Raw genomic sequence first — 18,734 nt, 5'->3', positions numbered from 1 at the left:
CCCTGTGTGGAGTTTGCATGTTCTCCCCGGGCCTGCGTGGGTTTTCTCCGGGTGCTCCGGTTTCCTCCCACATTCCAAAAAACATGCGTGGCAGGATGATTGAACACTCTAAATTGTCCCACGGTGTGAGTGTGAGTGCGAAGGGTTGTTTGTTTCTGTGTGCCCTGCGATTGGCTGGCAACCGATTCAGGGTGTCCCCCGCCTACTGCCCGGAGACGGCTGGGATAGGCTCCAGCACCCCCCCCCCCCCCCACCCCGCGACCCTAGTGAGGATCAAGCAGCTCGGAAGATGAATGAATGAATGAGTGAAGTGTCGTATATACGAACCAGGCACGTATGGTTATGATGACGCCTTCTAAAAAAACCCACTTGATTTCCTCGCTCACTTCTTGAGTTTTGATGCTTGTATATGTTACATTCCCATATTCTCCCTCAATAAAAAAACACGCAACCGAAATGTGATCGTGGGCTGCCGGAATGCGTGGATGGCGTTTCAATTGATTTCAATGAAAAGACGTTCGCAAATCTTGCCAAGCTGCGACGACCGTTGGCGACATTTGACAGGCTCCCGGCCCTTTAAATCCAAGCAGCCGCTCGGCTCGACTTGGAAAATGAGATCAGTCGGCGGAAGGAGGGCGGGGCTTGCCCGCCCGCCAGCTTCCACTTGCACGCAGCGTCGCCCGTGGGAGCTCGAGCCCGACTCGCCGCTGGCCTGCTGTCAGCGCACCTGCCGGAATGTCGAAGGGAAACTAGTAAGTCTAAAGAGGGTTTGTGAGTTTTGGATTTTAAAAAAAGTGGTGAGTATCTTTTTTTTTTTTCAATCAGGCTTTGACGGGGAATGAGTCGCTAAAGTTTTTGGAGCGGCTTCCAGGACAGGCGGTCGCGTCGACTTGACGCATTTACCGGACAGCCGACGGTGTCATCGCGTCCTCTGGCGATTCTTTTCCTGCCCGAACATGCTACAGGAGGGCAGCGGGAAGAACCCGCCGCCCGCGGCCGAAGCCGAGCGGCGCTCGCCGTCCGGAGACGCTGAAGCGCAGCCGGCCGCCGCCGCCGCCACCGCCGCCGCCGCGTCGGCCCCCGCGGAAGAAGCCCTCTTCGCTTTGCCCGGAAACGGCAGACTGGACATCAAAAGGCACGCGGTGACGGACGACTACAAAATCTCCAGTCAGGTTCTGGGTTTGGGAATCAATGGCAAAGTTTTGGAGTGCTTCAGCAAGAAGAATGGGCAGAAGTGCGCTCTCAAGGTAAGGCTCGCTCAACCCGCACGCCGCCGTGTCCGCCCATTCGGCTGACTTTGCGACCACATTTCACGGCTGATTTCGACGGAGAACACTTTCGGTTGTGCTTGACAACATACCCTGTGGCGGCCAGCGCGTTCTGGAGTAGGGAATCGACTCTGAAAACTCACCTATTTGCTGGTTGTGTGCTCAGGCCCAACAAAAAAAGTACTATGAGTTGAGGAGTTTCATTTGGACAAAAACACGCGCTGCCACAAGCTCAAGTTTGGCCAATAAAGATGATTCCAATTCTGATTGCTCATTTGGCTTGAGGTCATCATCACATCAACGCTATCCGCGTGCTATTTAGCGCCAGCGCGTCGCTCAGGATGCGATGATGCACGTGGCAGCATATTAGCACGCACACAACGGAAAAAAGGGAATCCCACGCGCTCAACTTCTACTTTCCAATGGCCGCCGCGGCTCGAGACTTGCACTGCTCGCTTCCTCTTGCGCACACCCGCACTGAGGAGCAGTTAGCGAACTCGTCGGTGTGACTGGCGTGTTCATCGGAAAATGGAACGTTTCCACTTCTGGGGTCGACAAACGAGAAGGCCGCTCGGCTTTCTAATCGCTCTTTGTGTGCGTGCGCCGTGGGTGTCGTCTCTCTCACGTGTCCGTGAGTCACTCGTTCCCGGCCGGTGACCTGAGCCGGCCTTCTTTTGAACCTCGCAGCACTCCGTGGCTGTCATATCCCAAAATACGCACTGACCAGACATGGATGCCGTGTCAGCATCCACCTGCTGCCTCGATATGGGGATGTCGGGGTTACACACACACTCAAAACACAGTCAGTCAAAATGGAAGTCGGCTGGCATTTTGAGTTGTCGTTTCCCCTCTGGTGTCTTCCAGATCCTCTACGACAACCCCAAAGCGAGACGGGAGGTGGAGCTTCATTGGAGGGTGTCTGGCGGACCGCATATCGTCCGAATCCTCAGCCTGTATGAGAACATGCACCGCGGCAAGAAGTGCCTGCTCATCATCATGGAGTGGTACTGTCTCGCTTGTTGTCTTGCCATCTCTTCCGTTCAACTCCAAATGGCTCAAACCTCATCGCAAATTTAATTCCTTTGATTTTCCATCCATCCATCCATCCATCTTCTACCGCTTCTACCTCCGGGTCGCGGGGGCAACAGCTTTAGCAGGGAAGCCCAGACTTCCCTCTCCCTAGCTACTTCTTCCAGCTCTCCCCGGGGGATCCCGAGGCGTTCCCAGGCCAGCTGGGTGACATAGTCTCTCCAGCGTGTCCTGGGTCTTCCTCGGGGTCTCCTCCCGGTGGGACATGCCCGGAACACCTCACCGGGGAGGCGTTCAGGAGGCATCCGAATCAGATGCCCAAGCCACCTCATCTGGCTCCTCTCGATGTGGAGGAGAAGCGGCTCGACTCGGAGCCCCTCCCGGATGACCGAGCTTCTCACCTTACCTTTGATTTTCTTTAGTCGGTTCTCTCCCTCGGTAGGCCGACATTTATCAGAACAAAAATGCCGTGAAGTCAAAAAGTCTCATGAAAATGTGCCCATTTTTTAAATCAATGCTGTCTACAGCGGGTGTTGAATAAGGACTCCGGAATGTACCAGGCTCATATTTTCATGACTTCCGAAATGAACAAAATGGGAAGATTTAGAAAGCACACGATCATCATTCAAAATGTTACAAATTGTTCATTTTCAGCGAGCTAGCAAATTTTTTTTGGGGGGGGGCAGGGGTGAAGTACGCCTTAAATACCTTAAATGAACCTAATGATACAGATGTCAAATCCTATTAATTGGAACAACAGTTACAATCTGTCGGAAACCCCCCCTTCGCTTGGTTTGCCGTCAATGTCCCAGACTGGACAGGCGCAGGCGCAGGCGCAAAAGCCAGCGAGCTCAGCCCCGCTGCAAGCTGCTTCCTGTGACGGTGGAGGTCAGCAGAGGGTGACGTTGAGCGGTGTCACCGCAGCGCAAAAGCGCATTTATTCCTCTCTGTGTGCGGTCCGCATCCTCTGAGGCAAGCTCATCACGTCCCTGTTCCGTTGTCGCGACTCTTCCTGATTCGATGGGAGCCCACCTTGGCAAAATATGCCCGCAATGGCTTGCTTTGACACGTCCAAAATTCAAGCGCGGGTGTGTCCCTTTTTTTTGTGTACTTCCAGTATGGAGGGCGGAGAGCTGTTCAGCCGCATCCAGGCCCGAGGAGACCAGGCTTTCACAGAGAAAGGTGAGAACTGAATCAGCAACCGGCATCTATTATTTGCGCGTGACTGCGTGGAGCCGCCCGTTGAGCGGAACCTCAAAGCGAAGTGATTAGAAGGCCGGGAACAGGTTCGCCGCCTGTCCTCTGCCGTGGCCGTTGTTCGGATTGACTTTTTTTTTGCTTTGAGAATGCTGTTTTTTTGAGCAGAGGCATCGGAGATCATGAGAGACATTGGCGCGGCCATCGAGTTCCTGCACGGTATCAACATTGCGCACCGAGATATCAAGGTGAGCGCAACGACAATTCCGCAACGGGCTTCGGCAACGCCGCCATGAGCCGGGCTGACGCCGCCGCGTCCCCCCCTGGACAGCCCGAGAATCTGCTGTACAACTCCAAGCAGAGGAACGGAGTCCTCAAGCTAACGGACTTTGGGTTTGCCAAGGAGACCACCCAACACAACCCTCTCCAGACCCCCTGCTACACACCCTACTATGTGGGTGAGTTGCTCTTCATTTCACCCCCCCCCCCCCCCCCCGCCCCCAGTGCGAGCCATCCGCCCTCCCTTTTCGGCAGCCATTGTCAAAAATTCAATCAGGAGTGATCCCAATAAAAGACTCGGCCTGGCACGCCGAGCCAGACGAATTGTACAGCTGGGGGGGGGGGGGGGGGCGTGCATTGACTTGAATCGCAGCGCCTGAAATGCTCGCACCCGGATTTGCCGTGCACCAAGCATAAGGTGGAAAGACTGAAAGGCACGTGTTCTTAGTAGTTTGCATTCTCCACCCCCCCACCCCCCACCCCCCGTTCCCCCTTCTCTGCTCGTGTTTCCGTGGCCGGGGATAAGCGCCGGAGGTTCTGGGTCCGGAGAAATACGACAAGTCATGCGACATGTGGTCTCTGGGCGTGATCATGTACATCCTGTGAGTAGCTCGCCTTCGCCACCGGCCCGAAGTCTCCTCCGAGCCAAAAGCCGAGGCATCGTCGGCCGTCTCGTCCTCCCCCAGGCTGTGCGGCTTCCCTCCGTTTTACTCCAACACGGGCCAAGCCATTTCACCCGGGATGAAGAAGCGAATCAGGATGGGCCAGTATGAATTTCCCAACCCGGAGTGGGCCGACGTGTCGCATGAAGGTGAGTTCACTGACCCTTGGGAAATCTCGAGGTGGGCCGGACCCTTTGGCGATCAACCCGGCGGGCCCTCGGGAGTCGCTGAGATGTCGCTGTGACCCTCGCAGGCAAGAGTTTGATTCACCAACTGCTGAAGACGGACCCCAACGAGAGGATGACCATCAGTCAGTTTATGAAACACCCCTGGATCAGCGTAAGTGTTTGACTCGACCCCCCCCCCCGCGCACGCAGCGGCACATTTCTTGTCAATGCCGCGTTCACCGTTGGCGCGTTTGTGCCGCGCAGCAAGCCGCGGCGGTGCCCTCCACGCCGCTCCACACCAGCCGAGTGCTGACCGAGGACCGAGAGATGTGGGAAGACGTCAAGGTCGGAGAGACGCGGCAACGCTGACCCCTTCTGGTCGTTTTCTGCCATTACAAGGAAACCCAAAGCCTCGCTCGCTCGCGCGCAGCGTCACAAAGGCTTTCGGATCCGCCCGGGGTGACGAAAGCCCCGCGGTTGCGATCTCAGGAAGGAAGAATTGCATTGTCAAAGGAAATCCAAGCCGAACATGAGCCAGAAACACAACCGCGCTCTTCCTCCGGGGGTCCTCCAGTCGTTTAGGAGGACTTCAAAAACAAAACGATAGCAACAACAACAACAACAACAACAACGGTTTCAAAATGCGATCCACCTCGACCTGTACACAAAAATCTCTGTTGCCACGAAGCACATGTCCGAAAACGGCAGCATTTGGATTGGCGTGAAAGGGGAAACGAGTCAAATTCTTCGGGCCTCCGAGCTAGGCTAACTATTAGCCTCGTGACTTCCACGCTCCTCTCCTTGACATTTGGACTGCGGCGAGCGCCGTGAGCCGGGCGTCCTTAGAACGCTCAACACGGCCAGTTGCTTCTCTCTTTAAGTCCGGCGACAGTGCGAGTTTGGGGGGGGGGTCGCTTTGAAATTGGCTTTCATGTCACAACGGCGCCCCCTGTGGCGAAATCCCCGGCCCCAGTTGGGAAACGCGGCAAAACTCTTACCTGGTTGAGTTACAGCTGTTGCTTCAGCCTGCATCGGAGCCTAACCGAAAATGTGCACCAGGTAAACTCTTACCTGGTTGAGCTGTAACTCAACCAGGTAAGAGTTTTGCTAACCCCCTCCCAAAAAAAAAAGTTAAATCTAAGATCTTCTTGCCAATCCTTATGAATGTACTTTGAGAGCCTTCCGTCGTCTTGATTTCGTTTGTCTCTCCCGCACTGAATTTAAAGGGAATGAGAGGAGAAAGCGAGTCGGCTGCGTTCACACCCGCAGCAGCGCAAACCCCCTTTTGTAACCGCACCCGAAGAAAGAAAACTCTGGCATCTCGTGATTTCTGAAAGAAACCAAACCACTTTTTAAAATTTTCAGTTTCCTCCTTTTGTTGAGGCGAACGCCCGAAGCGTAAACTGCGTCTGATGTGTCACAGGAGGAGATGACCAGCGCTTTGGCAACCATGCGCGTCGACTACGACCAGGTGAAAATCAAGGACTTGGACACCTCCAGCAACCCGCTCCTCATCAAGAGACGCAAGAGAGCCGCCGCGGGGGCCAAGGGTGGCGCCGCGGTCTGCCAAAGTCAGTGAGGCGGGCGGCTCACCGTCACCTTCAAGGCCGGCCCTTTTTGAATCCGGAGATTGGCCGGAAAGAGACCGCGAGATTCGCAAGGCGGGGCGGGACGTTTTGAGGCCTGCCTTTTGCCGCCGACGTGTTTGGAAAAGGATTTGAAGACGCTTTGAAGCATAACGACTGTATGTTTGGGATTTGGGGCTGCTGTTTTCAACCGTGGGCCAATCGGCGAGCGTCGCTCACTGACAAAGGAAACGCCCAACGTTATTGACAGAACGTCCTACTTTTGATTTTAATTAGTTTTTTAAACGCGTGACGCGACAACAATATGCTAGCGGTGATTGCGAGGAGGAAAAGTGTCAGTTGAACTCGAAGTGCCATCTCTTATTTTCCCCGTCGCCCATCCTTGTTCGGGTGAGTCGCAGCCCATCCGAGCTGAGTTAGGGCGAAGGGCGGGGGCGGCGCCGACCTTGACCGGGGCGGGGCAGGGGGCGGGGCCCACCCTTTCGGCCTGCACAAATTGATGCGCCAGGAACAATTAGCAGGAAGATGTCACGTGGAGCGCACCAAGAAGTTGAAGTGTGCTGACGGATTCCGAAAATATAAGATAAGATAAGATATCCTTTATTTGTCCCACACTGGGGAAATTTACAGCCTCCAGCAGCAAGAATGTAGGTAGAAAGAAGACAAAAAAACAACAAACACCATTCAAAAAAATTTTTTTCCTTAAAGGATATCTTCATTCATTCATTCATTCATCTTCCTAACCGCTTAATCCTCACTAGGGTCGCGGGGGGTGCTGGAGCCTATCCCAGCTGTCTCCGGGCAGTAGGCGGGGGACACCCTGAATCGGTTGCCAGCCAATCGCAGGGCACACAGAAACGTTCAACCATTCGCACTCACACTCAATCTTATCTTAAATATGAAGAAAATGTCGTTTTTGAGAAAAGCTCTTGCTCTGCAAAGTTTTTCCCGGTCGCTGATGAGAGTTGCTTTCTTTTCGCATTAATACGCTTCACATTTCTTCGGACGGAATCATGGCCTGTACCGGTTATCGCAGCCTTGAGGAAGGCCGCAGTTTGATTGCGGAATTCGCAGCAGGCGACAAATTGCCTAGCGGCCGCAGCAGCGTCGCGTGACAGATTGGGTTGGACCTTGGAGCTTCCACTCTTGATCAAACAGCACAAGTGTGTCACTCCAACACACTTGTGCGGTGTTGTTTGCCTTCAGATGCCTTTGTCGCCGAGTTCCGAGCAAAGTCTGACTCGTGTGCCCCTTTCCTGAACCTGCACTATTTGTCACCAAGACAATAAAGTGGCCCACCGATCTTGATTGTGAGCTCAGGGAGGCGTGTGTGTGTGGGTGTGTGTGTTGTGCGCGCGTGTGTGTGCGTGTGTGTGTGTGTGTGTGTGTTGCCTGGCCATGTGACACCAGCAAGCTTTGCAAAACTCGGCTGTGGTTTGCTTGTGCCACATGGTTGAGTTGTGACATTTTGTTGCGAAAGGCTTAGTGTGTATGTGTGTGTGTGCATTTGTGTGTGTGTCGCAACTGGCTACAGGTCTTCAGGTCAGGAGAGGGCCGGCCAGGTCCCATATCAAGATGGCAACAAGAGCGTGCATAGCCGAATCCATTTGAAGACGCTTTTGGGCCTTAACTGTTTGATTGTCTAAAAAAAATGTCACCCGTTTCTGGGGATTGGCAGCGGCAATTACGAGGGTTGCGGGCGAGCTGGAGTATATCCCGGTTCAAGCACGCAAGGCGGGCGACCCCTTCAACTGGTTGCCAGCCCTTCACGGTGTTCCACATTCATTCATTCATTCATCTTCCGAGCCGCTTGATCCTCACTAGGGTTGCGGGGGATGCTGGAGCCTATCCCAGCTGTCTTCGGGCAGTAGGCGGGGGACACCCTGAATCGGTTGCCAGCCAATCGCAGGGCACACAGAAACGAACAACCATTTGCACTCACACTCACACCTAGGGACAATTTAGAGCTTCCAATCAGCCTACCATGCATGTTTTTTTGGAATGTGGGAGGAAACCGGAGCACCCGGAGAAAACCCACGCAGGCCCGGGGAGAACATGCAAACTCCACACAGGGAGGCCGGAGCTGGAATCGAACCCGGTAGCTCTGCACTGTGAGGCCGACGTGCTAACCACTGGACTACCGGGCCGCCGGTGTTCCACAATGGAAGCCATATAAAACGGTTGTGGACAGCATCGTTCTTGACCGGAGTCTGTTTTTTTTTTTGGGGGGGGGTGTTATTGAAGAAAAGGGTCAACACAGTCGCGATGTTGTCCATATAAATGGGGCCTTTCCCCCATTTATATCACATGGCCCTGTCATGTTTCGGTTTGTGACCAACAGGTGGCACTGTGAGGCTTTTCCCTGCAGCTGCACACCTGTTGGTCGTTAGATAATCAGTGTTTGCTCTTGGCTACTGTCATTTTTTTTTTGTTGCTGTATTTCCCTGTCAGGTTTGTTTCGATCATGTTTCTGTTATTGAGTTTTTAGCTTCTGCCGTGGTTTTGTTTGTTACTTTGGATTTGTTTTGTTTTCGGGACTTTGTTTTGTTTAGTTTTCTGTTTTAATACAATTCATCAAGTACAACCTGCTCCTCCCTCCTGCCTGCTCTTTGGGGTCCACCACCACCACCACCTTGCAAATGTGACAGGCCCCCCCTGCGGTATGTAGGGCAAGGGTTGTAAATCCGGGATGTTGGTCACGATTGGGTGCGGTGCCCTCTCAGCTGTTGTTGGGATTCGAGATCGACAGTCACCCGAGCGCGCGGGAATTTGACAGCGTGTTGCGAATGACTTCTTTTGTCGGCGCACCCGCGTGACTTGCGTGTTACTCGGACGTATTGCGAGGCCAAGCGTGGCCAGTCATGACAACATCCATGCGCAAACAGGAACAGGAACAGGAAGAGAGCATCCTTCACGCTTGTCATGTTCCACTGAAATTTGGTGTCGTCGGCACCAATGCGGTTCAGAGGTTAGGATGCTCGTTTTTGGGTTCGATACCTGCCCCCCCTTCAGCTGATGTATCTTTGGCTCAGCCCTGAGCCTAATGCGGCCTTGGATATCGAAAACGGACGAGTGACGGCGTCGCCCACCCGCTCGGTTAACCCTGCAACGACGAGAAAGGTCACAAAGTCGAACGGTCTCTTCGTGTGTCCAAGTTGGACGCTGTGTGGAATGGTTCGGAGAAGCTTGACTAACTTTGGACGTGACGCGAGGCCGTTGCTTAACTGCTTTTCTTGTGGCGCATGCACAAAGAGCAAGAATGTCCGGAGAATGTGAATGGGGGCAGGGGGGGGGGGCGGTGTGAGCGTGCCTTGTTTTGGACTGCGATAAGGCGAAGCGAGACTGGTCCAACTGGTATGTTCTGACGTGCAAGGTGGTTGCGGGGCTCGCAGCCTGAGGGATGGGTGCGACGCCCACTGGAAACGGAACTAGATTCCGTAGCCGACTTGCTTTGAAGCTCCTCCCCCCCGCCAGGTTGTGCTGGACTTTTTTTTTTCTTTCTCTTTTTATTATGTCCTCGGTGTCATCAGAGGCAAGTGGACACATACACGTACCTCGCAGGTCATACAGGCCAAAAAACTGCTGCCCCCCCCAAACCTTGAGATATTCTTTCTTGATGTGTCACAGTTATCGATGTATGGTTCAGCAAAACAGATTTATTTTTTGGTAGCTTGAGAAGTCGTTTGTTTACATTTATCTTGAGACACTTCCTTGGACCTTGTGTGCGTGCGTGCGTGTTTGCACGCGTTGTGGGAGGGTCCAAAGGGGGCAGGTACCGCTACCTGATTCCGTCCACTTTTGCGGGAAGTCTAGCTTGGGGCTTCGCCCACTCATTTGTGCGCGGGCGTGTGCGTGCGCGCGCGCGCGCGGGGGTTGGCAGGACGAAGCATCAGCGAGGCGCTCGACTCTTGGCTCCATCCGTAGGCAGACGGATCCACGATGAGGGCCTGCTCCGGTCGATCCAAGCCGGAACAGAACCAGGGCAGAGCGGGTAAGAGGGCTTCCGCTTCTCGACCTTGTCGCGGGCCGTCGTGACGCCGCAGGACTCGAGACTTAGCGCGGCAAAGAGGAGACGATGTCGCGGACGCGCCGCGCGTGTGTCTCCGGTCGGCGAGACCTTTCCCCTACATTTGCGATAACAACAACAACAACGACGACAAGCTCCCGACGCCGCCTTTCGCGTCGCGTTGCGCCCCGCTTCGCGAAACGCGTCGCGGTCGAGTCGCCGTTGAAACGAAACCGTCTCGTCGCCCGAGCGCTCTTATTTTTTTTGTCTCGCCATGCACGTTCGAAGCTTCTCGCGCATTTCGGCGGCTCGTTGAACGCGGAGCGTGTAGCGTGCACACGTAGCCTTCTGGAAATTAGCGGTGCCAGGCGGCGTTTTGCAGAATCAGCTGTTAGCTGTTAGCTGCTCGAAGGAGGGAGAGACCTAAGGCGGGGGGGACCCCGCTTTTCGAGGTGACTACCCTGAAGTTGTACCTACACCCCGCTGAGTCCAAAAGAAAGCGATTCTGCTCCAAAAAAAAAAGGATCGATACACTACCTGGGCCAATAAGATCCAACTTTTGTGTTGTTTTGGATCCAGAAAATGCATTGTTTGTACACACACATACACACAGTCGGTCAGAAATGGGACCGGGTCACTACTTGTGTCCCTTTGACCCAACTTTGCGGGTTGTTTGGTCCAACACGCCCATTTTTTTGGTCCAACTTTCTGGACCCACAACAGGTCGGTTCATCGTTTCACTAAAATGGGCTTATTTTTCAGACGTCATTTTTTTCTTTTTTTGGGGCGAGGCTTTTTAAAATTTGATAACCCCCCACTTCGGCCCCGGGAGAGCAAAAAAAAAAAATCCCGGAGCTGTGGCTGAAAGTCAAGACTCTTCACATGTGAATGAAAAACTCTCCACGAGTGCGAAACAATCCAGTGAAACCTCCGTCCACCGAATGGCGAGAACCGGGCGTGAGAAGTAACCTTGCACCGCAGCGCCCCCATTTGCACGCTGTTCGTACCCCCCCCCCCCCCCCCCAAAGCCACGCGCGATCCGCAGTTGGTTAGTGTCCACCTTCTTTCTCGTCTTGAACGGCCACCGAGACCCAAGAAATTGGAATGAATGGTAACTTGGGAGCTATTTTTAACGTGACCCCCCCACACGCACAATAAAAAACGTTACAAACGACCTAGATCTGCTTCATATTGTGACATAAACTGCACTATGTATACAAAAACGATCAACTGTGTGCTGACACGCGTTTGAGTCCACTGACAGGTTGACCCTTAACCCGTTCAGGGAATGAAGGAGCTCTTGAAGCGAGGTCCACGCTTTCGTGTCATATGCAGGTCACATGACCCGTTGCTCCTGTGCTCCAATCGAAAGAGGCGAGATGAAAATCCTTTGTTGTCACTGTCAACATTTCTGGCTTGATTCGCGGACATAACGTCAATCATCTCCAAGTGGGCGTCAACATGCCAGGTCGAAGGAAAAAGCGCAATGCCGCCACCTAACGGTTACCGATGCACCGTCAGCTCCGTCACACCGAACCTGGCAAGAACCGGAATGAGACGCGACGTCCCCCGCAGTATCATTCTCGGGATTTTGTCAACTCACGAATACTCGCTACTTACTCCCAAACCGTGGTTAGTGTAAAAAAAAAAAAGTCAATGAAATATTTTTTCTGACTGATGAAATTCTCTGGCCAAATGTACCGAGAGGCGACCTCGCCGACGTCTTCCGTCGTCACGCGCGCTGTCGCTGTGACGACGGACGACGCGGAAATGTGGCTGCGCGCGCATTGGGGTCGTTACGACCAATCGTGGCGGCGCGTGACGTCACATAGCGCGATCAAGTGGGAGGCTGCCGAGACGGAGGCGGGCGGTCGCATCCTAGTCCCTCGAGCTCCGACCATGAAGCCCCGGTCACCTTCGGAGGAGCATCACGGGAAAAGACCCCGAGTGCCCCCCGCGGCGGCATCCACGTCGCCGCAGGACGCAATGGAAGACACGCCGCCCTCGCCTCTGACTTCGAATCTGAATCCGCGGGAACTCACCCAAAATCCCCTCAAGAAGATTTGGATGCCGTGTAAAAATGGCCTGCCTGAGAGGCACATTTCTCAAAGGAAGGGTACGTACGGCGTCGGGCGTGGCATCGGACAAGCTGATATTATTGTTAGGATGTGAGGGGGGGGGCATCCATTCATGGGTTACGTCTCTCCTTTCAACGCCGGGCGCTAAAGCAGCCAAGCCGGCTGCCGTCGTGTGCTGCTAGCTTAAACCGTTAGCTGCTAATGCGGTCCTCCTGCACCTGACGTCACACACTGGAGGAGCCGAGCAGAAATGAGCCGCGACGCTTCGGAACGATTATGGCCAAACGTGGCAGTAGCCGGCGCGTAGCGGACCGCGGCTGCCTCGCTCGACATTGCGCTGATCGGTGCTATATACGCGGACGGGGTCCTCGCTTGACGCCGGCGTCCCGGCAGCGACGCGACTCAACGCGACTTGAACACTTTAGTCGGATGGCGCAGTGTGACAAGCGACCAACAAGGCAAGCCGTGACACATAATGTCCTCAAGTGCTGTAACGCGAAGAATACATTTTTGAATCTCGACTGCCTAATCTGAGCGGAGAGAGCTCGCCGGAGTGTTTGGCATCTGTCTCGGATCTCTCGTGCTGGGGCAGTGAAACCGCGAGCGATAGTGAGTTGAGCACAGAGATGCCGTTTGGCCACCGTGCCCTCTCACCCAGTCATCTGTGAAAAGCTATCCCGGTGAGGCAACTGACTGTTAATGCGGCGCGCCCGGTTCGGATTGTGAGAAGCGTCGTCGGTCGCGCGCTAGGCTCCGTCGCCAGCGTCCTCTTTGCGGCGATCAAAGTGACCCCCCACCCCCCATCAATGAACGACCTTGCTCCCTTTCTTCCGCCACAGTATGTATGACCAACTGCCCTACCCTGATCGTGACGGTGGGCCTTCCTGCCAGGGGGAAGACCTACATCTCCAAGAAGCTGACTCGCTATCTCAACTGGATCGGGGTTCCCACCAGAGGTGCCATTGCCGCTCAAGGTGAAATCAGGAGTTGTGCTCAAATTGATGATGGATCCTTCTGTTTTCTCCAGAGTTCAACGTAGGACAGTACAGGAGAGAGTGTGTGAAGATCTACAAGTCCTTTGAGTTCTTCCGTCCAGACAATGAGGAAGGATTAGAGATCAGAAGGTGAGAGTCTGGTCGGCGACGGCGGCGTTTGACTTTGACGTCCATCATCGATCGGGCTTCCTTCCGTGTGACCTTTGCAGACAATGCGCTTCGGCCGCTCTAAACGATGTACGGCAGTACCTCGCCGAAGGAGGAGGCCAAGTTGCGGTTGGTCCCGTGGCGCTTGGGTGTCGGATGTCGCCTCAGGTGCCGCCTTCATCGTTGTTTCTCTCTTTGGGTGGGGGCCGCAGGTTTTTGACGCGACAAATACCACCAGAGAGAGGAGGGAAACCATCATCGAGTTTGCGGAGCAGAATGGCCTCAAGGTAAGGAGTCAAGCTGCCCCCCCATTGCCTCGGAGCCCGCCATATTTGCCACGCCATCACGCCGATGGTGTTCAGGTCCCCAAAATGCTCATCTTGTACAGGCCGCGGCATGCGTTGGCGAACGCTCGAGCCGAAGGACTTACTTGTGGCCGTGCTTCCTCAGGTGTTCTTTGTGGAGTCTGTGTGCGAAGACCCCGACGTGATCCAGGAGAATATCGTGGTGAGCGTGCGGATTTGCAATTCAGATGACACGAGGCCCCAACGAGCGAGCCGACGAGCGTGTGCGTCTCTTGCGCTCATGGTTTCTCGTGTGTGTGTGCTTCTGCTTTAGCAAGTGAAGCTGGGCAGCCCCGACTACACAAATTGCAACACAGAGGAGGCGGTGGAAGACTTCATGAAGAGGATCAAATGTTATGAAAACTCATACGAAACTCTGGATGAGGTCTTGGACAGGTGAGTGAATGCAATGAAAACCGTTGGAATTGTGCAGCGGGCATGCCGACAGCTTGTTTGCGTGCTGCCACCCCGTGGCTGAGTGTGGAATCTCACCCCTGCTTCCCTAATAATCCATCCATCCATCCATTTTCCGAACCGCTTAATCCTCACTAGGGTCGCGGGGGGTGCTGGAGCCTATCCCAGCCGTCTTCGGGCAGTAGGCGGGGGACACCCTGAATCAGTTGCCAGCCAATCGCAGGGCACACATAGACGAACAACCATCCACGCTCACACTCACACCTAGGGACAATTTAGAGCGTCCAATCAGCCTGCCACGCATGTTTTTGGAATGTGGGAGGAAACCGGAGCACCCGGAGAAAACCCACGCAGGCCCGGGGAGAACATGCAAACTCCACACAGGGAGGCCAGAGCTGGAATTGAACCCGGTACCTCTGCACTGTGAAGCCGACGTGCTAACCACTGGACTACCGGGCCGCCCTCCCTAATAATCAAGAGGCCAAATTGAGTGATGACTGGCCCAAAAAATCCGAAAGTCAAGCACGAAGGGCCGCGCGTGATGATTGTTTCTTGTCGCTCTCCGTTTAGGGAGCTCTCCTACATCAAAATTATGGACGTGGGTCAGCGCTACTTGGTCAACCGGGTCTTGGACCACATCCAGAGTCGGATCGTCTACTATCTCATGAACATCCACATCACGCCTCGCTCCATCTACCTGTGCCGCCACGGCGAGAGCGAGCTCAACGTCAAGGGTCGCATCGGGGGGGACTCGGGGCTCACGGCCAGAGGCAAAGAGGTGCGCAAGACATGGCCGCCCAAGTGTTGGCGGGAGGAACCCAACGCGTGTCTCGCTCTCCTGTTTGCAGTTTGCCAAGAAGCTGGCCCACTTCATCCGGGCTCAGGGCATCAACCGGCTGAAGGTGTGGACCAGTCAAATGAAGAGAACCATCCAGACGGCCGAAGCTCTCGACGTGCCCTACGAGCAGTGGAAGGTCCTCAACGAGATTGACGCCGTGAGTGCCCAGCTTCAGCTCAAATGCTCGCGCGCCATCTTTTCTCATACTTGTGTGTGTGTGTGTGTGGGGGGGCGGGGCTCACTTCAGGGTGTATGTGAAGAGATGATGTATGAAGCGATTCAAGAGCACTACCCTCTGGAGTTTGCACTGCGGGACCAGGACAAGTACCGTTACCGCTACCCGAAAGGAGAGGTCAGTCACGTCATGCGAGATGGGAGACAAACGCTACATTCGTGTTTCTCGGCAAAACGTGATAGGGGGTGCACAGGGGGGCTCAACGATCCTTTTTTAAATTTTTATTGTGGTTTAATATGGTAGCATTTTTTCCCCACGGTCCTCTCCCCAACCCATCCATCCATCATCTACCGCTTATCCGGGGCCGGGTCGCGGGGGCAACAGCTTTAGCAGGGAAGCCCAGACTTCCCTCTCCCTAGCTACTTCTTCCAGCTCTCCCCGGGGGATCCCGAGGCGTTCCCAGGCCAGCTGGGTGACATAGTCTCTCCAGCGTGTCCTGGGTCTTCCTCGGGGTCTCCTCCCGGTGGGACATGACCGGAACACCTCACCGGGGAGGTGCTCAGGAGGCATCCGAATCAGATGCCCAAGCCACCTCATCTGGCTCCTCTCGATGTGGAGGAGAAGCGGCTCGACTCTGAGCCCCTCCTGGATGACTGAGCTTCTCACCTTATCTCTAAGGGAGAGCCCGGACACCTCTCCCCAATCCCCCCCCCAAAATATTGAGATTCTGCAGATGCAATTGGCCTCCATCTTTGATTCCTCGTCATTGAGAACCGTGTGAGGTGTGTCCTCACACACTTTTTACATTGACTCTTGGGAGTTTCATTTTGGTCACTTTCATCCCGGAGCGCCTCGTTTCGAAAGAAAAAGTCAAGGCGGGGGGGTTGTTGATTATTTTGCGCCCGCTTCAAGTGGAGAAACGCTTGGCGTCGTCGTCGCCGGGAACGTTTTGGCCCTCCTGTAGCTCACCAGTGAATAGTGTCGAATCCATTTGGAATCCGAAGTTCATGTCTGAGGTGGTAGGCGCCGACGATCGACACCCCGAGTCCAATCCCAAATTTGCCTGTGTGTTGTGGACTCCATCAGTCCTACGAGGACCTGGTGCAGCGGCTGGAGCCGGTCATCATGGAGCTGGAGAGGCAGGAGAACGTGCTGGTCATCTGTCACCAGGCCGTCATGCGCTGCCTGCTGGCCTACTTCCTGGACAAGACCGCAGGTGAGTCTGGGAGACGCAACCACTTGGAACAAAGCGCCTCGCTGCCGATAATTGATCGCCCCACCGGAAATAATGCATTGTTTTGTTTTGCCTCGTTAAAGGAAAAAAAGAAAGCGGACAGATTAGTTTACCACACACACACCCCAAAAAATGTAGCAAGCAACACGTCTAACTTCCAAAACGTTGTTTCCCGTCGCCGATGTTGTGGCAGCACCACGTCCCGTGATGGTCTTTGTGTCTGTTTGCACCCAGAGGAGCTGCCCTACCTCAAGTGTCCGCTGCACACCGTGCTGAAGCTCACGCCGGTGGCCTACGGTAAGGACGCTTCGGCCTCGAGCGTTGCCGACCGGCACTCTTTTGAACCAGGCCCCGCCTTCTTTCCTCAGGGTGTAAGGTGGAGTCCATCAGCCTCAACGTAGACGCCGTCAACACGCACAGAGAGAAACCAGAGGTGCGTACGACCACACGCTGACCCACATTCGGTGCGATGAGACCGGACGGAACCGGATCGCTTCAGCGGCCGAACGCGGCGACCCGAATCAAATTGGTGTCTGGACACAAGAAATGGACATCTTCCGAACCGCTTCATCCTCACGAGGGTCGCGGGGGGTGCTGGAGCCTATCCCAACTGACTCCGGGCAGTAGGCGGGGGACACCCTGAATCGGTTGCCAGCCAATCGCAGGGCACACAGAGACGAACAACCATCCGCGCTCACACTCACACCTAGGGACAATTTAGAGTGGTCAATCAGCCTGCCACGCATGTTTTTGGAATGTGGGAGGAAACCGGAGCACCCGGAGAAAACCCACGCAGGCCCGGGGAGAACATGCAAACTCCACACAGGGAGGAGGCTGGAGCTGGAATCGAACCCGGTACCTCTGCACTGTGAAGCCCACGTGCTAACCACTGGACTACCGGGCCGCCCTGAAATGGACAACGCGCCCTTTCCAATTAAATCTAAGCTAAATATATCCCGTCGCTCACTTTAGTGGAGTCACGCGGCTCGCTAACCTGACGCTTGTGACCGTTGAAAAGCAAACAGCCCGCCGACGTTAGCCCGCCTTGTTTTTTGTGTGTTTGCTGAACAGAACGTGGAGGTGTCGCGGATGTCGGAGGAGGCTCTGCTTACCGTGCCGGCCCACCAATGAGGCGGCGCACCTCCACGGGGCCTTGTTTGCGCAACCCGCCCCGCCTCTTTGCTCTCCGCCGTCCGCGCTGCCTGCACTGCACTCGCGTGTCCGCTCGCGGGTGACGCCATCGATGATCGCTGACTGGCATCCAGTTCACTCTTGATTATTTCTGAAAATATGACACGGAGCTCGTTGTTGTCGTGCGCACGCTCCCATTTGGGGAGAACAAATGAAGGGACTGCTGTGCGCATGTGAAGTTTCTTCTTTTCTTTTCCCTCACCACTTTGAACCGATGTAACGCTGTTAGTTTGTTTTTGTTTGTTTAACGCAAAGCTACTTGTACTTTTACAGCATTGCACATTGTCTGTTTCAAATTCTTACACAAGTGCGTAGAATGTCTCAAGTGAAAATCATGGAAGTCTCGCTCCGCTTTTTGACTGTGTTGTTTTTTCCTCAAGTCACAGACCTGACGGGAAAAAAGATGTGTTGTTCCTAAATAAACTCCCTTCACTCAGCAATGCTCCACGGCCACTCTCGTCAACGTCTGTTGTCAAATCGACGTTTCTTTGTGACACTCTGTGGTTTATTCCACCCGCTTTTGTTCGACAGGGGCGCAAAGGGACTTGCCTGTCATCAATGTGCAAATGTCCAAGCGATGCCAGTCTTCAAGACGAACCGTTGGTCCTAGTGGCAGAAATAAACCGGTTGAGCCACGTTGAAGTGGGCAAAAGCAGTTTGGCCTCCAACTCGAGCCGCTGAAGTCAGCGAAGAAGAACCCGAAACCCCGTTCAAGATGATACTAATGGCAGCGTGTTATACCGGAGACAAATTCCTTGTGTGTTCTACATACTTGGCCAACAAAGACGATTCTGATTCTGATCAGGTTTGGTATCAAAGAGGAGGCTGTACGTGTTTTCCCGTTCACTAATATACGGTGAGGCGGCCCGGTAGTCCAGTGGTTAGCACGTGGGCTTCACAGTGCAGAGGTACCGGGTTCGATTCCAGCTCCGGCCTCCCTGTGTGGAGTTTGCATGTTCTGCCCGGGCCTGCGTGGGTTTTCTCCGGGTGCTCCGGTTTCCTCCCACATTCCAAAAACATGCGTGGCAGGCTGATTGGACGCTCTAAATTGTCCCTAGGTGTGAGTGCGAATGGTTGTTTGTTTCTGTGTGCCCTGCGATTGGCTGGCAACCGATTCAGGGTGT

At 54.5% G+C, this 18,734-nt stretch overlaps 3 protein-coding genes across 6 annotated transcripts in view; 2 read left to right on the top strand and 1 right to left on the bottom strand.

Annotated features, from left to right (window-relative positions):
- Window positions 1–18,734, bottom strand: part of LOC127607513 (GATA-binding factor 2-like) — a 142,216-nt gene that overhangs the window by 77,589 nt on the left and 45,893 nt on the right. The gene's annotated exons all lie outside the window — the stretch shown is intronic.
- LOC127607522 (MAP kinase-activated protein kinase 2-like) lies at window positions 669–6,854 on the top strand. Its single transcript, XM_052075913.1, has 11 exons — window positions 669–752; window positions 826–1,247; window positions 2,133–2,272; window positions 3,415–3,479; window positions 3,663–3,742; window positions 3,826–3,952; window positions 4,300–4,375; window positions 4,460–4,584; window positions 4,689–4,774; window positions 4,867–4,947; window positions 6,026–6,854. Exons 2-11 carry the CDS (start codon window positions 957–959, stop codon window positions 6,179–6,181), a joined length of 1,227 nt encoding a protein of 408 aa, XP_051931873.1. The 5' UTR covers window positions 669–752; window positions 826–956; the 3' UTR covers window positions 6,182–6,854.
- LOC127607511 (6-phosphofructo-2-kinase/fructose-2,6-bisphosphatase 4-like) lies at window positions 10,015–18,063 on the top strand. 3 transcript variants are annotated; one of them, XM_052075895.1, is made up of 14 exons: window positions 10,015–10,179; window positions 13,112–13,228; window positions 13,300–13,396; window positions 13,477–13,543; window positions 13,627–13,701; window positions 13,865–13,921; window positions 14,033–14,154; window positions 14,743–14,950; window positions 15,021–15,167; window positions 15,258–15,362; window positions 16,272–16,401; window positions 16,654–16,716; window positions 16,788–16,852; window positions 17,491–18,063. In XM_052075895.1, exons 1-14 carry the CDS (start codon window positions 10,128–10,130, stop codon window positions 17,548–17,550), a joined length of 1,365 nt encoding a protein of 454 aa, XP_051931855.1. In that variant the 5' UTR covers window positions 10,015–10,127; the 3' UTR covers window positions 17,551–18,063. The 3 variants fall into 3 exon arrangements, 2 of the variants coding, with proteins under 2 accessions (XP_051931855.1, XP_051931854.1); XR_007964096.1 differs by lacking the exon at window positions 10,015–10,179 and adding an exon at window positions 11,920–12,310 and having other exon boundaries at window positions 16,613–16,716; XM_052075894.1 differs by lacking the exon at window positions 10,015–10,179 and adding an exon at window positions 11,923–12,310.

Source organism: Hippocampus zosterae, chromosome 9 (genome assembly GCF_025434085.1).
Source record: "Hippocampus zosterae strain Florida chromosome 9, ASM2543408v3, whole genome shotgun sequence".
NCBI classification, from domain to species: domain Eukaryota; kingdom Metazoa; phylum Chordata; class Actinopteri; order Syngnathiformes; family Syngnathidae; genus Hippocampus; species Hippocampus zosterae.
This window is presented reverse-complemented; position numbering and strand designations above follow the sequence as displayed.

Coding starts and splice junctions, on each gene's coding strand:
- LOC127607522 (XM_052075913.1), top strand. CDS start 957: ATGCTACAGGAGGGCAGCGGGAAGAACCCGCCGCCCGCGGCCGAAGCC. Junction 3,953..4,299: donor CTACACACCCTACTATGTGG/GTGAGTTGCTCT, acceptor GCCGGGGATAAG/CGCCGGAGGTTCTGGGTCCG. Junction 4,585..4,688: donor GGCCGACGTGTCGCATGAAG/GTGAGTTCACTG, acceptor TGACCCTCGCAG/GCAAGAGTTTGATTCACCAA.
- LOC127607511 (XM_052075894.1), top strand. CDS start 11,965: ATGTGGCTGCGCGCGCATTGGGGTCGTTACGACCAATCGTGGCGGCGC. Junction 15,363..16,271: donor ACCGCTACCCGAAAGGAGAG/GTCAGTCACGTC, acceptor GGACTCCATCAG/TCCTACGAGGACCTGGTGCA. Junction 16,717..16,787: donor GCTCACGCCGGTGGCCTACG/GTAAGGACGCTT, acceptor TTCTTTCCTCAG/GGTGTAAGGTGGAGTCCATC.